Below are 15,681 nucleotides of genomic sequence, written 5' to 3' on the forward strand. Positions count from 1 at the left end.
GCAATATCAGGTAATCTCAAAAGATCAGAAGCTCCCAAAATCATCCTGGACAGTCTCTTCCCTGTAGAAAATAAATGTGTCAGAACAGAATTTTCGTGAGAATCTAAGTCTAGCAAGATGGAAAAGATCAGCATGTTTTTTCTCTGACAGCCCTCTACCTGTCCTGGGGCTTCTGCCTTGTGCTTCAGCTTCCCTATCTCACATCACTCCCGGAACACAGCTCCTTCTCTGCAAGGTTTGCAGTAGAAAAACTGGTCATGTTTGCAGGGATGTGACATTTCCCAGAAAGCCTTTAATGAAAGACGATCCCCAGTTCAGAGGACATGGGAAACCAATATCTCAGAATATATGAGGTTATGCATAGACTGACTCTCATCTGCTCTCAGACCTAGAGAGCTCCAGACAGAACTGTCAGGCTGAGCATCCACTCATTTAATCTTCAGACCTCTCATGGACATGGCCTAAGAAGGTCAACTTCATGTCAGTAGATGCAGTTCAGCCTCTGATAGATATGAACGTGAGGACCCTGAATGAAGATGATGGAAGGACCCAGCGAGAACTGTGGGGTCCCAAAAAGTCCAGCTCAGGCTGTCAGCCCTTCAAAGTCCAGAACAGCCCTGGCTAAATGTAGCTCACCACAACTTCCAGTTCAGAGGTCGGCAGACGGTGAGTACCTTGATCTGATGGGAACAGCCTCAGGTCAGTGGAGGATGGAGTGCCCCAAGACTGGCCAGGTGTCATGGTGAGGACCCTGAAGAGAAATAAGAGAACTTTTATAGGACCAACGAGTTTCTGTGTCAGCTGCAAAGTAACAGACCCACTATAATAAAACAGCAAAGTTTGCAGCAAAGAGTTTAATGATTGCAGGGTGCCAAGTGAGGAGATGAGAAGAGACTCTCAAATTCATCTCCCCAAGGAGTTCTGGGCTGGGATTTGCAAGGAGATCATGGAGGGCGAGGGGCTGGAGAACTGAGGTTGTTGATTCGTTGGGGTAAAGGGGATGAAATCATCAGAATGTGGAAACTGCGTTTTTTTTTTTTTTTTTAGTCAGCTCCTGTGGGGTCTTTTGGACCAGCTGATGTCAGTAGGGTCCTTTAGAGCAGCTGGCATCAGTGGGGTCCTTCAGACCAGCTGAGTCATTAGAATCATATATATGCAGGACCTTAAGGAATATCTCAAAGAAAAAAAGTTTCATTATGTTCAAATTGTTATCTATAGAGCAATTAAGGGCAACTATAATCTAGTAACAGGATCTACATGATTCTGGGATAATAGGCGCCAAACTACTATGAGGAAGCAGGTCAGAGAGCAGCTGACTTCATGATTAATGCTGAATGTTCTGCAAGCTTGGCTTATCTTCATTTACCTCCCTTCCCTCTTCCCTGATTAATTTTATACAGTTCATAGGGGCAGTTTCAAAACCACCCACCCCAGAACAGAGGAGCCCACAAATTCCACCAATGCTGTCACCCTTGGGGAACCCAGAAGAGAATTATGAGGTGGAGAAATCCCATCAATATGCCTCGTGTGTTTCACAGAGGTGAAGACCTTGGACTAGTGGAAATGGCCCTAGGTCAAAGAGACAAAACCCACGCTCTAACAGGAATCAAGGTGAGGATCCTAAGTGTTACGAGGGGACTCTCCCCCTTGCAACACCGGCAGAGGGGGCCAAACAGAGCCCCTCGCCATTGTTAGCACCGAGAGGCCCCAAAATAACTATCTCTGAATCCCCTTCATTCCACCTGTATAGTCTCGGGGAAGGAAGGGCCTTTGTCTGAAGAGGGTGACTCCAGTTGTGCAGAGAGAGAGTCTTGGCTTTCACGGGAATCAAGGTGAGGACTCTGAGGGCGGATGAGAAGACCTCTCCCCAAAAAAGGCACATTCACAGAGCCCTGCCGCTGCTGTCAGGCCTGTGAGGCCCAGGCAGGGGTGGCCTGTGTGGCACGCTCAGATTTCCACACTGGGGGCTGAGGGAGGTGGGGGTATTGTTTGGAGGCTGGCGGATTTGGGTCAGCATGCATATTCGTCCCAGGCTGCTAGATACTGAGGTGAGGACCCCTAGTGGAGACGTAGGGACCAGCAACGCTAGAACAGTGACGTCCAGTAGCGTCCAGCCGTCAGCCCTCAGTCGCCACGGGCTGCCGGATGTGAGTCATCCTGACTTCCGCTTTGAAAAAAAGACCCGAGCGGATGTGGCTCATCCTGACTTCCGCTTTGGAGGCGAGGACCCGAGCGAGTGTAGGGGGTGCGGCGTCTGGTCAGCCAGAGGTGAATTCTCAGGACTGGTCGGCAGTCAAGGTGAGGACCCTGAGTGTAAACTGAAGAGACCACCCCCACCTGTAACAAAGAGGGCCCCATTAAGTCCCGCTTCTGCATTTGGTCCTGAGAGGCTCCGGTAAAGCCGTCCGGCAATGTTCCACCTGGAAAGTTCCAGGGCAGGGGAAGGGTGGGGGGAGGGGCAGTCGCGGGGGAAGGAGGTTTGGACGCAGGGAATAGGCCTCATTCTGCACGTAGGGTGGGTGTAGGCCCTAACTGAAATCAATTTGAGGGCCCTAAATGTGGACTGAAGAGAACATCTCCTACTCTTAACAAAGGTGGCCTCACTAAGTCTCGTCCCTGAAGACGGCTCTGGGAGGCCCCAGCAAAGCTGTGCCTGGAAAGTCTCAGGGAGGGGAGGGCCTTGAACCTAGGAAGCAGCCCTGCTTCTGCTCATATGGCATCAAGCTATAACCTAACTGGGGTTAAGGTGAGGACTCTGAGTATTGAGTGGACCTCTACCCAAAAGAGGAGTCATGCTGAGCAGTTCCCAGGCCGAGGTGACACTGGGTTTTAGATGGTCCCAGGCTGACATGACAAATGCGGAGCAACCTGACTTCCTCTCCAGGGACTAAAGAAGTTGAGGGCTACATCCAAGACCCACATCTGCTGCCAGCAATAGGAAGGTCAGGGCAAAGCTAGCAAGCTGAGATGCTCTCTAGTTTCCTCTGGAGGTGGTCTCAGGGAGGTGAGGGTCTTGGTGTAATGGGGTAGGTCTAATGCAACAGAGAGGCCCAGTCTCTAACAGGAAGCAAGGATGTGACACTGAGTGATGAGGAGGGGACTCCAACCAGAAAGAAGTGCCACATAGAGCCCACTCTTGTTGTCAGACCAGGGAGACCTGAGCATGGCATGTTGAGTTGCACTCACTCTCCCCAGGACATCTCAGAGAAGTGAACGACCCCATTAAAGAGGGCAGCCTGGCCGGGCGCGGTGGCTCACGCCTGTAATCCCAGCACTTTGGGAGGCCGAGACAGGCGGATCACGAGGTCAGGAGATCGAGACCATCCTGGCTAACACGGTGAAACCCCGTCTCTACTAAAAATACCAAAAAAAATTAGCGGGGAGCGGTGGCGGGCGCCTGTAATCCCAGCTACTCGGGAGGCTGAGGCAGGAGAATGGCGTGAACCCGGGAGGCGGAGTTTGCAGTGAGCCGAGATAGAGCCACTGCAGTCCGGCCTAGGCGAAAGGGCGAGACTCCGTCTCTTAAAAAAAAAAAAAAAGGCAGCTTGAGATCAGCAGAGGGAGGGTTTCCAGGTTGTGCCAGATGTTATGATAAGAACTCTGACGACTGCAGGGGGCTCCCACCCCATATTAGTGGGAGCCACACAATCCTCAGTACTGTCAGCTCTGAGAGACCCCAGGCAGAAATGTCAAACAGAGGTGCCCATCAGTTCCCACTCAAGGGTAACAGGGAAATGAAAGTTTTAATGTGAGGGTGGTGATCACTTGTCAGCAGAAGTAATGTACTAATTGGTCCATTCTGGCATTACTATAAATACCCAAGACTGGGTAATTTACAAAGAAAAGAGGTTTAATTGGCTCACAGTTCTGCAGGCTGTACAGGAAGCATGATGCTGGCATTTGCTCAGCTTCTGGGAGCAGGGCTCAGGAAATTTACAATCATGGCAGAAGGTGAAGGGGAAGCAGACATGTTACATGGCCAGAGCAGGATCAAGAGGCCAGGGGAGGTGCTACACACTTTTAAATGACCAGATCTCATGAGAAGTCATCATTAAGGGGAATGGTGCTAAACCATTCACGAAAAACCTGCCCTCATGATCCAGTCATCTCCCACCAGGCTCCACCTCCAACATTGAGGATTACAATTAGACATGAGATTTGGTGAGGATACAGATCCAAACCATATCAGGGAAGAATCTTAGACCCTCTCATGAGTCAAATTTAGAGGCTGAGTTGGGACTGTATGTGGGACCATCTATCACAGGGCAGTTATCTGCCTGCCACAGCTTTTACTTTTGGGAAGACCACATTTGGTCAGATAAGGCCACCCTCACTTCCTCCTATGGGTTCTCAGGGATGTTCACTCTTACTATGACGACATAGGCCTCAGTTCAATAAAAAGGAGAGCTCCTCTACCAGGAGTCAAATTGAGGAATCTGAGTGAGAATTCAAGGAACCACTGAACCCTTAACAGTGGAGAAATCAAAGAATCCAGTCCAACCCTTTATTTTCAGCCCTAGAAAGCTCAGGAAAGGGTTATCAGGTTTAGTGTCCCCCTCTCTTTTTTATATAAGATCTAAGAGAGGTGAGATTCTTAGTCTGACGGTGTAGCCACCACTCAGCAGAAGGGGGCTGGTGCCAAGCCCTACATGAAGCCAAGGTGGGGACCTTGAATGAGAGCTGAAGACTCTAATGATTCCAAGACATCAAAGACCCCACTGAACTCTCAGCACTGGGTGTCACTTGTCAGGGTGGTGGATTGAGGCACCCCTTCAATTTCTTGTCATGAGTCCCAGGGTGCTTTGAGGTGTCAAATTCACAGTAGCGGAAGGGAGTGGCTCAGGCCCTGCCAAGACTTCATATGATAATCCTAAAAGTTAACTGATAAAACCCCAAACACCAGAAGACAGGAGGCCGCACTGCCAGTACCTCCTGTCACCATAGTAAGCCCAAGGCAGGGCTGACAGAATGCAGTCTGAAACTCACTGTAGGGGTTCTGTGGTTCTCTGGTGTCTCAGGGGAAAGGATAACCAGGACAACAGGAGCCTTGTGGCTTTCTAGAACAGTGCCTTCAGGGAAACTTGCAAAGGCAGGCTTCCTTCAATAAAGCTAAGATGGGGTCTTCCAGCTGAAGGTGCTCACAGATCTCATTCTCCCATCTCCAGGTATACTAACCACCTATTCTTCTGCCCACATTTCTTGGTTTACCCAGCCATCATGCCTCGTGGTCAGAAGAGTAAGCTCCGTGCCCGTGAGAAACGCCGCAAGGCCCGAGATGAGACCCAGGGTCTCAATGTTCCTCAGGTCACTGAAGCAGAGGAAGAAGAGGCCCCCTGCTGTTCCTCTTCTGTTTCTGGGGGTGCTGCTTCAAGCTCTCCTGCTGCTGGCATTCCCCAGAAGCCTCAGAGAGCCCCAACCACTGCCGCTGCTGCGGCTGCCCGTGTTTCATCCACAAAATCTAAAAAAGGTGCCAAGAGCCACCAAGGTGAGAAAAATGCAAGTTCCTCCCAGGCCTCAACATCTACTGAGAGCCCAAGCGAAGATCCTCTAACCAGGAAGTCAGGGTTGTTGTTGCAGTTCCTGTTGTACAAGTATAAAATAAAAGAGTCCGTTACAAAGAGAGAAATGCTGAAAATTGTTGGCAAAAGGTTCAGGGAGCACTTCCCTGAGATCCTCAAGAAAGCCTCTGAGGGCCTCAGTGTTGTCTTTGGCCTTGAGCTGAATAAAGTCAACCCCAACGGCCACACTTACACCTTCAACGACATGGTAGACCTCACTGATGAGGAATTGCTGCTCAGTTCCTGGGACTTTCCCGGGAGAAAGCTTCTGATGCCTCTCCTGGGTGTGATCTTCTTAAATGGCAACTCTGCTACTGAGGAAGAGATCTGGGAATTCCTGAATATGTTGGGAGTCTATGATGGAGAGGAGCACTCAGTCTTTGGGGAACCCCGGAAGCTCATCACCAAAGATCTGGTGCAGGAAAAATATCTGGAGTACAAGCAGGTGCCCAGCAGTGATCCCCCACGCTTTCAGTTCCTGTGGGGTCCGAGAGCCTATGCTGAAACCAGCAAGATGAAAGTCCTGGAGTTTTTGGCCAAGGTAAATGGTACCACCCCCTGTGCCTTCCCAACCCATTACGAAGAAGCTTTGAAAGATGAAAAGAAAGCCTGAGTCTGAGCCAGAGTTGTAGCCAGGCCTTGCACTACTGCCATAGCCAATCAATCTCCCAAAGCCAAGTTTACCTGCTGTTCTCACCCCCAATGAGGTCTTAGGCAGATTCTTTACTTTGTAATTCAAAAGGCCTGTTAACCTTTGTTCTTGTTATGCATGAATAACTTGTTGACTTTTTTTTTTCTCTTTTTCAACTAGTGTTTCAACAGGTTTATTTAGATTCAGAATGTAAATTTACAAATGATATAGATCACCCTGTTATTGCTGTTTTTCAGGGACAGTAGAAAGTGTTTTGTTTTTTGAGTGAAACAACTTATTAATAAAAATCCTTAAATCACTTCTGTAATCCAGGACAAGAAAATGTGGCATTACAATAGAAATATCTTTGGAAATGTGAAAGACCCCATAGTGAAATATTTGGGATCAGAAGCCAGACGGGTAAAAATGGTCAATTCTTGGTTTACTTCATTTAATCTTTCTTTTCATAAAGATACATACCTGGATTTGTTTATGTTATTCAAGAATGTGTGAGAAATTAAACCATAGTTAGTTAATCCTCTTGTTTATGGCTCTTACTTTAAATATTTTAATTGAGCATCTGTTCTTTGGGAGTCTTCCTGCTTGTACTGGGAATGTTTAGTCAAAGAAGACCAAGCTTGTGCTCATGCAATTGTAGATTCTAGGAGAAGCTGTCATCATGGAAGGTGAGATACTTCATAAAAAATAAAAGACAGGAAAAAGAAGTGATGAAAGCAATAGTTTTCATTGCTAAGCAGCATTTTGGCTGAATGGGGTTTTTCAGTCTTAGAATGTTGCGTATTCTCAGCTGGGTGCAGTTGCTCACATCTGTAATCCCAGCACTTTGGGAGGCTGAGGTGGGTGGATCACCTGAGGTCGGGAGTTCGAGACCAGCCTGACCAACATGGAGAAACCCTATCTCTACTAAAAATACAAAATTAGCCAGGCGTGGTGGCGCATGGCTGTAATAATGCCAGCTACTCGGGAGGCTAAGGCAGGAGAATCACTTGAACCCAGGAGGCGGAGGTTGCTGTGAGCGGAGACTCCGCCATTGCACTCCAGCCTGGGCAACAAGAGCGAAACTCCCTCTAAAAAAAAAAAAAAAAAAAAAAAAAAAAGTTGCATATTCTCTGAGATGTCCTGGATTTTTTTTTTAAATCTCAACTGGAAGGTTGGTAATGTTTCTGATCAAAATCATAGTGGTAATTGCCACTTCCTGATGTCTCAGTTGACGAGACAGGCACATTTGCATGCATTACATATATTCCACCAGTACTACGAGATGGGGCTTATCAAACCCACTTTACAGTAAAGAGTCTGAGGCTCACTGAGTTTGGTAATTTGCCAGAGTTTACAGGGCCAGTAGTGAAAGGGTTGGGATAAGCCTCCTGATCTGAATTACCCCAGAGCCTACCCTGTTCCACCCCTCTCAGCCTGAGGCAAACCTTGAAAAAATATTTCTGTTTTCTTCTCATTACTGCGGAATGGGTTTCAGGTGATAAAAAGAATAACCTTGTAACCCAAACTAGTAGATTGGAATACATAGCCACAGCAACAATAATACCAAAAAAACTGAGAGGTATAAATAAGTAAAAGAGGCAATATTCAGTGACAGTATGATTATCTACATTCGCAATGTTAGATAACCTCAAAAGATCAGGAGCTCCCCAAATCATCCTGAACAATCTCTTCCCTGTAGAAAATAAATCTATCAGAACAGAAATTACATGAGAATGTAAGGCTGGCTGATAAAGAGAAGAAATAGATCAATGTATCTTATCTCTGGCTGCCCATCTCCAATCCTAGGCCGCCTGCTTTGTGCTACAGCTTTGCGGTATCACACCACTCCTAGGACAGAGACCCATTCTCTGCAATGTTTACAGAGAGGAAATTGTTCTAGAATTTGCAGAGATGTGGCATTTTGCAGGAAGCATTTAATCCAAGAGACAGAGCCAAAATGAGGGCTGGGGAGACCAACATCCCAGAATATCAGGCAGGGGTTTAACATAGAGAGACCATTCCCTTCTGCTCTCAGACACGGTCCTAGGCTGAGCTGTCAGTCTGAGCATCCCCTCACATACTCTTCAGGTGTCTGAGAGACATAAGAGCCCTAAGGGCAGCATCCTCAAGTCAGTAGGGAAAGGAATCCCAGCCTCTTATAGGAATGAAGGTAATAAACCTAAATGAGGGTGATGGAAGGACCCAGCCAGAACAGTTGGGGGCCTGTAAAGTCACGTTCCAATTGTCAGTCTTGTGAAGTCCAGAACTGTCCTGGTGGACACTGACTTCCAATTCAGGTCCCAGCAAGGTGAGGACTTTGGTCTGAAGGCTATGGCCTTAGGTCAGTAGGGAGTGGAGTCCCAGGAAGGGGGCAGAGTCAAGGTGAAGGCCTGGCATATGGATATGGGGACCACTCAACCCATAACTGGCAGGCCTGCCTCTAGTCATTCCTTTGCTATTAGCCCTAGGAGGCCCAGGGAGGAGCTGGCAGGCCCAAGTGCCCCTGTCTTCTTCCTGGAGAATCTCAAGGAGATGAGAGACTTGATTTACAGGCTGGCCTCCCAGTTAAGCAAAGAGTGGAATCCCAGACCATGATAGGTATTAAGGTAAAAATCTCATATGAGGAAAGAGGCAAACAACTGCTAGAGAGGTGAACAGAACAAGGATGTCCTTAGAAAGTTAGGCCGGGCCGGACGTGGTGGCTCATGCCTGTAATCCCAGCACTTTGGCAGGCCGAGGTGGGCGGATCATTTGAGGTCAGGAGTTCAAGACCAGCCTGGCCAACATGGCAAAAACCCGTCTCTACTTAAAAAATACAAAAATTAGCTGGGCGCGATGGTGGGCGCCTGTAATCCCAGCTACTTGGGAGGCTGAGGCAGGGAGAATTGCTTGAACCTGGGAGGCGAAGCTTGCAGTGAGCTGAGATCACGCCACTGCACTCCAGCCTGGGCAACAGAGCGAGACTTCATCTTAAAAAAAAAAAAAAAAAGAAAAGAAAGTTATGCCCTGGGAGGCCATAAGCATAGCTTTCAGGCTGAGGTTACCCCACATTCGCTGAGGGGAGGGGAGTGGTCTCAGGGACTTGAAGTCCTTGGACTAATAGGAGAGGCCCCATTCAGTAGAGGGAGGAGATTGGCTCCTTAACAGGATTCAACATGATGACACTGAGTGACAATGAGGGGACCCCTCTCAGAAAGAAGAGGGTCACATAGAACCTTGTCCCTATTGTCAGACCTGAGACCTGGACATGATGACATGATGTATCATACTCACTTCTTCCCAGGTAATCTCGCGGAGGTGAAAAATATTAACAAAGTGGGCAGCCTCAGGTCAGTAGAGAGAAGATTTCTAGGTTGTTGCAGAAGTAAATGTGAGGACCCTGAAGACTGAGGTGAACACCTACCCCATAACAGTGAGGGTAACACAGATTCCTTCCACTACTGTTAGCCTAGGGAGAACATGAGCAGTTATGGCAATATGAAGCAAATTTTACTTCTTCTTAGGGTGTACCAGGAAATTGGTCTTCAATTCCCTTCATATGGGGAGACAGGCCTCAAGTCAAGACAGGGAGGATTTGCACAGGGTGTGACAGGAATAAGGATGAGGAAACTGAAGAGTATGGGACCACAGACCCCACATCAGTAGGAGCCACACAGAATCCTCCCTACTGTCAGCCCTCAGAGACCCCAAGCAGAAATGTCAGGTGGAGTTTCCCATCAGGTCCTACTCAAGGGTAACAAGGGAAGTGAGGGTCTTGATCTTAGGGTGGTAGTCTCACATCAACAGAAAAAGAAATCTTAGACCTGTCCAGAAGTTAACAATTTAGGACCCTGAGTTGGGACCCTGCATGGAACTACCCATGATAGGGCCTTGAACTGCCTGCCACAGGTTTCATTCTTGTGAGACCATTGGCAGGTATATAGCCAGATGAGGCCATCCTTGCTTCCTCTTGCTGGATCTTAGGAAGGCGTGGGCCTCACTTTGAGGAGATGTCATCAGATCAAGAAGGAGGGGATCCCCAGGCCCTGCCAGGAGTAAAATCAGGGAATCTGAGTGGAGACTGAGGGTACAACATAGCCTTGAATAGAGGGGACAACAAAGTGTCATGCCCTACCCTTTGATATCAGCCTTAGAAGACTCAGAGCAGTGCTGTCAGGGGAGGCACCTCGTCACTTCTTTATATATGGTCTAGGGGAGGGGAAATCTTTGGTCTGAAAGTTCAGCTACCAGTCAGCAGAAGAGATCCAATACATGCCAGTCACTGTGCCAAGTGTTTTCCATACATTACCCACATCCTGCCAGTTCTGCCAGACAGGGCTTACCAAACCCATTCCATAGATGCAGAACCTAAGGCTCATAGAATTTAGTAATGTGCCCAAGTCACACTGCTAGTAATGACAGGGCTGGGATGAGAACCCTGGTCTGAGTTAGTCAAAAGCCCACACTGTGCCACTCCTCTCAGACTAAGAATGACCTTGTTCCTTAATTAACTTTTCCTCTCGTTACTGCAAAATGTACCAGAGGCAATAAAAAGAAAGACTGTGGCCAAACTATTGGACTGTAATATACAGCCAGAACAATAAAAATATCAAAATAAATGGAAGGTTTGAGTAAGGAAAAAAATAATATTTTGATGACATAATTTACCTACATATATGATGTCCAATAAATTCAAAAAATGAGGAGGTACAAAAAAAAATCATCTGAGCCACTTCCTTAGAAAAAGTAAATATATCACAACAGAAGTTACATGAGACCCTAAATCTGGCTGGGCAAGAATAGGAGATGGACATTTGCTTTTTCTCTTATAGCCTACCACCTATCCTGGGCCCCCTGCCTTGTGCTGTAGATTTCCCATATTGCATCACTCCTAGGGCAGGGGCCTGTTCTCTGAAAGGTTTGCAGAGAGGACACTGCTCAAGAGTTTGCAGAGATGTGGCATTTCCTAGGAAGCCTTTAATCCCACTGGCAAGAGCCTGTATGAGGACATACATAAATCAGGACTGGAAAAACAAACACTGCAGAATATTGGTTATTACCAAAAGACTATCCCCTGCCTGCTTTCAGACCTAGAGGGTCCCAGGCAGAACTGTCAGGATGAGCATCCTCTCATTTATTTTTCACAGTTGTCAGGAACTTGAGAGCTTTAGCCTAAGGAGGGCAAGCTTAGGTCAGGAGAGAGATAAGACCCAAGATCTGTTAGATACAAATGCCAGATCCCTTAAAAGTAATTAAGAAAGCACCCATCCAGAACACTGGGGTCCCGAAGAGTTCAGGCCCTGCTGTTGACCCTTGGAGGTCCTGAATTCCATGGCTGGATGAAATATAGAGAGGCCTTGAAAGATGAAGCAGAGAGAGCCTGAGCCAGAGCTGCAGCCAGGGCTGTGCTACTGCTACTGCCATGGCCATGGCACATACCAGAGCCACGTCCAGCTGCTCCTCCTACATCTAGTGAGATCTGAGACAGATTCTTCACTTTGTAGTTGAAAAGATAAGTCAACATTCTAAGTAGTGGAGAGTCAATTTCGACCTAGGGCAAACACATTGTATGTCTTATTTTTGTTTTTGCTCTACTTGAATAATTGGAAGATGTATCTTTTTTATTTTTGGTACTTTTAAAATGTATTCATTTTAATAGAAGATTTATTTAGCTTCAGTATCTGTGTTTATGAATAACATGGATAACATATTTATTTCTGTTTTCCATATATAAATGTAAAAGTGCTGGTATTTTTTTATCAACAAACTGAAAATCCTTAGGTCTCTCTTTGTGGTCCAGAACAAGATAACATAGCATATGAATAAGGACTTTTTTATTGTATAAATTTAAGTTGTACAGTAGGACGTTTTGATATACATATATGGCCATGCACCACATGATGATGTTTCAATCAGGACCACATATACAATGGCAGTCTCATAAGATTATAATGGAGCTAAAAAACTGTATTGTTTACATGTGTGTGGTGATGCTGGTGAAAACAAACCTACTGCACTATCAGGCCTATAAAAGTATAGCACATACAATTATGTGCAGTACATAGCGCTTGATACTGATAATAAACAACAATGTTACTGGTTTATATCTTTATTATACTATAGTTTTTTTAAATCAGGTTGGTGCAAAAGTAATTACATTTTTGCCATTAAAAGTAATAAGAATTGAGATGGGGTAGTAGTATTAATAATATTCTAGTAATACTAAATAAGTAGTAATATTAATAGGTAGTACTATTAAAATATTAATATTAATTAATAAGTAGTAATATTAAAAGTAGTAATAATTGAGACGGAGTCTTCCTCTGTTGTCCAGGCTGGGGTGCAGTGGTGCAATCTCAGCTCATTGCAACCTCTGCCTCCTGGATTCAAGCAATTCTCCTACCTCGGCCACCTGAGTAGCTGGGATTACAGGGGCCTGCCACCACGACCAGATAATTTTTGGACTTTTAGTAGAGATGGAATTTCACCATGTTGGTCAAGCTGGTCTTGAACTCCTGACCTCAAGTGATCCACCCGCCTCAGCCTCCCAAAGTGCTGGGATTACAGGTGGTACTTTTATTATTATTTTAGAGTGCACTCCTTCTACTAAAAAAAAAAATGTTAACTGTAAAAACAGTCTCAGGCAGGTCCTTCAGGTTGTATTCCAGAAGAAGGTGGTGTTATCGTAAGAGATGACAGCTCCATGCGTATTATTGTCCCTGAAGACCTTCCAGTGGGACAAGATGTGGAGGTGGAAGACAGTGATATTGATGATCCTGACCTTGTGTAGGCCTAGGCTAATGTGTGTGCTTTTGTCTTCATTTTTAACAAAAACGTTTAAAAATTTAAAAAGTAAAAATAGAAAAAAGCTTATAAAATAAGAATATAAAGAAAGAAAATATTTTTGTACAGCTGTACAATGTGCTTATGTTTTAAGCTAAGTGTTACTACAAAAGAGTCAAAAAGCTAAAAAAAATTAAGAAGTTTATAAAGCAAAAAAAGTTACAGTAAGCTAAGGTTAATTTATTGTTAAAGAAAGAAAACTATGTTTGAGAATTTAGTGTAGTCTAACTGTACAATGTTTATAAAGTCTATAATAGTGTACAGTAATGTCCCAGGCCCTCACATTCACTCACTATTCAATCACTGGCTCACCCAAAGCAACTTCCAGTTCTGCAAGCTACATTAATGGTAAATACTCCACACAGGTGTATGATTTTTAACAATCTTTTATACCATATTTTTTACTGTACCTTTTCTGTGTTTAGGTACACAAATACTTAGCACCGTGTTACATTTGCCTATAGTTTTCAGTGCAGTCACATGCTGCACAGGTTTGTGGCCTAGGAGCAATAGGCTACACCAAATAGCCTACATGTGTAGTAGGCTATATACCACCTAGGTTTATGTAAGTATACTCTATTATATTTGCACAACAATGAAATTGCCTAACAACGCATTTCTCAGAAAGTATCTTCGTTGTTAAGCAATGCATTACAGTACATGGTGAAATGCTTACTACAGGTAAGCAATTTAATATATCCATTATATCATATAGTTACCTTGTTTTGTGGTAAGAGCAGCTAAAATCTACTCTTAGAAAATTTGCAGTATGCAATACAATATTATTAACTGTAGTCCTCATACTGTACTTTAGATCTCTAGATTTATTCGTCTTATAAAACTGCAACTTTGTACTGTTTGACATGCATCTCTGCATCCCCTCCCCACCCTGCCTCTGGTAACCACTGTTTTATTCTCTTTTTCTATGTATTTAACTTTTTTTCTTTTTCGATTTTACATATAAGAGATATTAATAGCATGCAGCATTTTTCTTTCTGTGTCTGGTTTATTTCATTCAGCATAACGTCCCCCAAGTTCATCTGTGTTGTTGCAATGGCAGAATCTCTTTCTTTTTCAAGGCTAAATAACATTTTTTTAAATTTTATCTTAGTTTCAGGGGTACATGTGCAGGTTGTTATATAGGCAATTGCATGTCATGGGGGTCTGGCATACAGATTATTTCATCACCCAGGTAATAAGCATAGTACACAATAGGCAGTTTTTCCACCCTCACCCTACTCCCACCTTCCGCCCTTAAGTAGGCCCCAGTGTCTGTTGTTCCCTTCTTTGTGTCCATGTGTACTCAGTGTTTAACTCCCACAAAGAACATGCAGTATTTGGTTTTCTGTTTCATTGTACATATATACCACAATTCCTTTATCCATTCATCCATTGGTAAACAATTTTGTTGTTGCCGCATCTTGGTCATTGAGAATAATACTGCAGTGAACATGGGGGCACAAATATCTACAGGAGGTGATGATTTCATTTCCTTATGCCCAGACAAGGGATTGCTGGGTCATATGGTAGTCCATTTTCAATTTTTTGAGAAAGCTCATACTGTATTCTAGAATGGCTGTACCAATTTGCATTTCCACCAATAGTGTAGAAGCGTTCCATTTTCTCTACACTCTTGCCAACATTCATCTCTAGTGGGTTTTTGTTTGGTTGTTTTTGTTTTATTTTTTTATAATAGCCTTCCTAACTTGTGTGAGGTGATATCTCACTGTGGTTTTGATTTGCATCTCCCTGATGGTTAGTGATGTTGAGCACATCTTTGTATAGCTATTGGACATTTTTATGTCTTCTTTGAGAAACGTCATACAAATAGGGAATTTTCTTGAGTACTGATTATGTTGGAAATGTGATTGAATACTGTATTAAAAATTGTTGAGATCAAAAAATTTTTTTAAAAAAGGTTGTCTATTCTTGGTTTGCCTAATTCCTTTTAGTCTTTCTTCTTGTAAAATTAAGAGTTACATATCCGGATTTGCTTAGATTATTAAAGAATGTAGGAAAGATTAAATCCTAATTTATTGGACTTCATACTCACTCTCTTGTTTATTCCTTAATCATTAATTGAGCATCAGCTCTTTGGAAGTCTTCATGTTAGTACTGGGAATGTTTTCCCCAAAACAAATCAATTTCTTGCCCATTTAATTTTAGAGTCTGGGAGCAGCTGTCATAAAAAAAAAAAAAGATGATGAGGTGCTAAGACTTAAAGAACAAGTACAAAGGAGGAATGAGAAAAAGAGGAGGTTTGAGATGAGAGCAATCAAGTGTAAATGCCCTGAGGCAAGGCAGTTTGGAGTGTTAGGAAACCTCAAGTCCCCCATTGGGAGGTAATTTTAAGGGAAACTACATGGTGGTCTGGATGAGGCTGCGGGAGGGGCCAGGCCCTCAGATGGTGCCTCTCAGAGGTGTGAGACAAAGCCTGGAATGGGAAGTAGTTCTTAACAGTTATTTTGTGCTCACGGATAAACCAGAGAGAATCTGCACCTGGGGCAGGAATGGAATGTGCCCTGTGCTCTTGTCCCAGTGCAGCAGAACATAGTCACAGTGCACAAACTAGGTGCTTTATACAGTTGGTGCATTTCAGTGTTGAGAGACTAAGCCTGGAATGGGAAACTATCCCTAACATTTACCTTCCTGTTGTGGGAAAACCAGAGA

The 15,681-nt window shown here is 44.7% G+C and overlaps 1 protein-coding gene across 2 annotated transcripts; it reads left to right on the forward strand.

Annotated features, from left to right (window-relative positions):
• The first annotated feature begins 1,975 nt into the window (after positions 1-1,975).
• On the forward strand, positions 1,976-6,725 carry MAGEB2 (MAGE family member B2). Of its 2 annotated transcripts, none has more exons than XM_004063945.2 (2): positions 1,976-2,298; positions 5,213-6,725. In XM_004063945.2, the coding sequence occupies exons 1-2, from the start codon at positions 2,016-2,018 to the stop codon at positions 6,169-6,171; spliced, it is 1,242 nt and encodes a 413-aa protein (XP_004063993.2). In that variant the 5' UTR covers positions 1,976-2,015; the 3' UTR covers positions 6,172-6,725. The 2 variants fall into 2 exon arrangements, with proteins under 2 accessions (XP_004063993.2, XP_018874572.1); XM_019019027.2 differs by having other exon boundaries at positions 2,227-2,298; positions 5,166-6,725.
• The last annotated feature ends 8,956 nt before the right edge of the window (positions 6,726-15,681 follow it).

The sequence above is a fragment of the Gorilla gorilla genome, chromosome X, assembly GCF_029281585.2.
Source record: "Gorilla gorilla gorilla isolate KB3781 chromosome X, NHGRI_mGorGor1-v2.1_pri, whole genome shotgun sequence".
In the NCBI taxonomy this organism is placed as follows: Eukaryota; Metazoa; Chordata; class Mammalia; order Primates; family Hominidae; genus Gorilla; species Gorilla gorilla.

What these genes read in the sequence shown, in the direction of transcription:
- MAGEB2 (XM_004063945.2), top strand. Translation starts at nt 2,016, where the DNA reads ATGCATATTCGTCCCAGGCTGCTAGATACTGAGGTGAGGACCCCTAGT. An exon ending in AGGACTGGTCGGCAGTCAAG is followed by an intron (nt 2,299 to 5,212) that starts GTGAGGACCCTG and finishes TGGTTTACCCAG; the next exon opens with CCATCATGCCTCGTGGTCAG.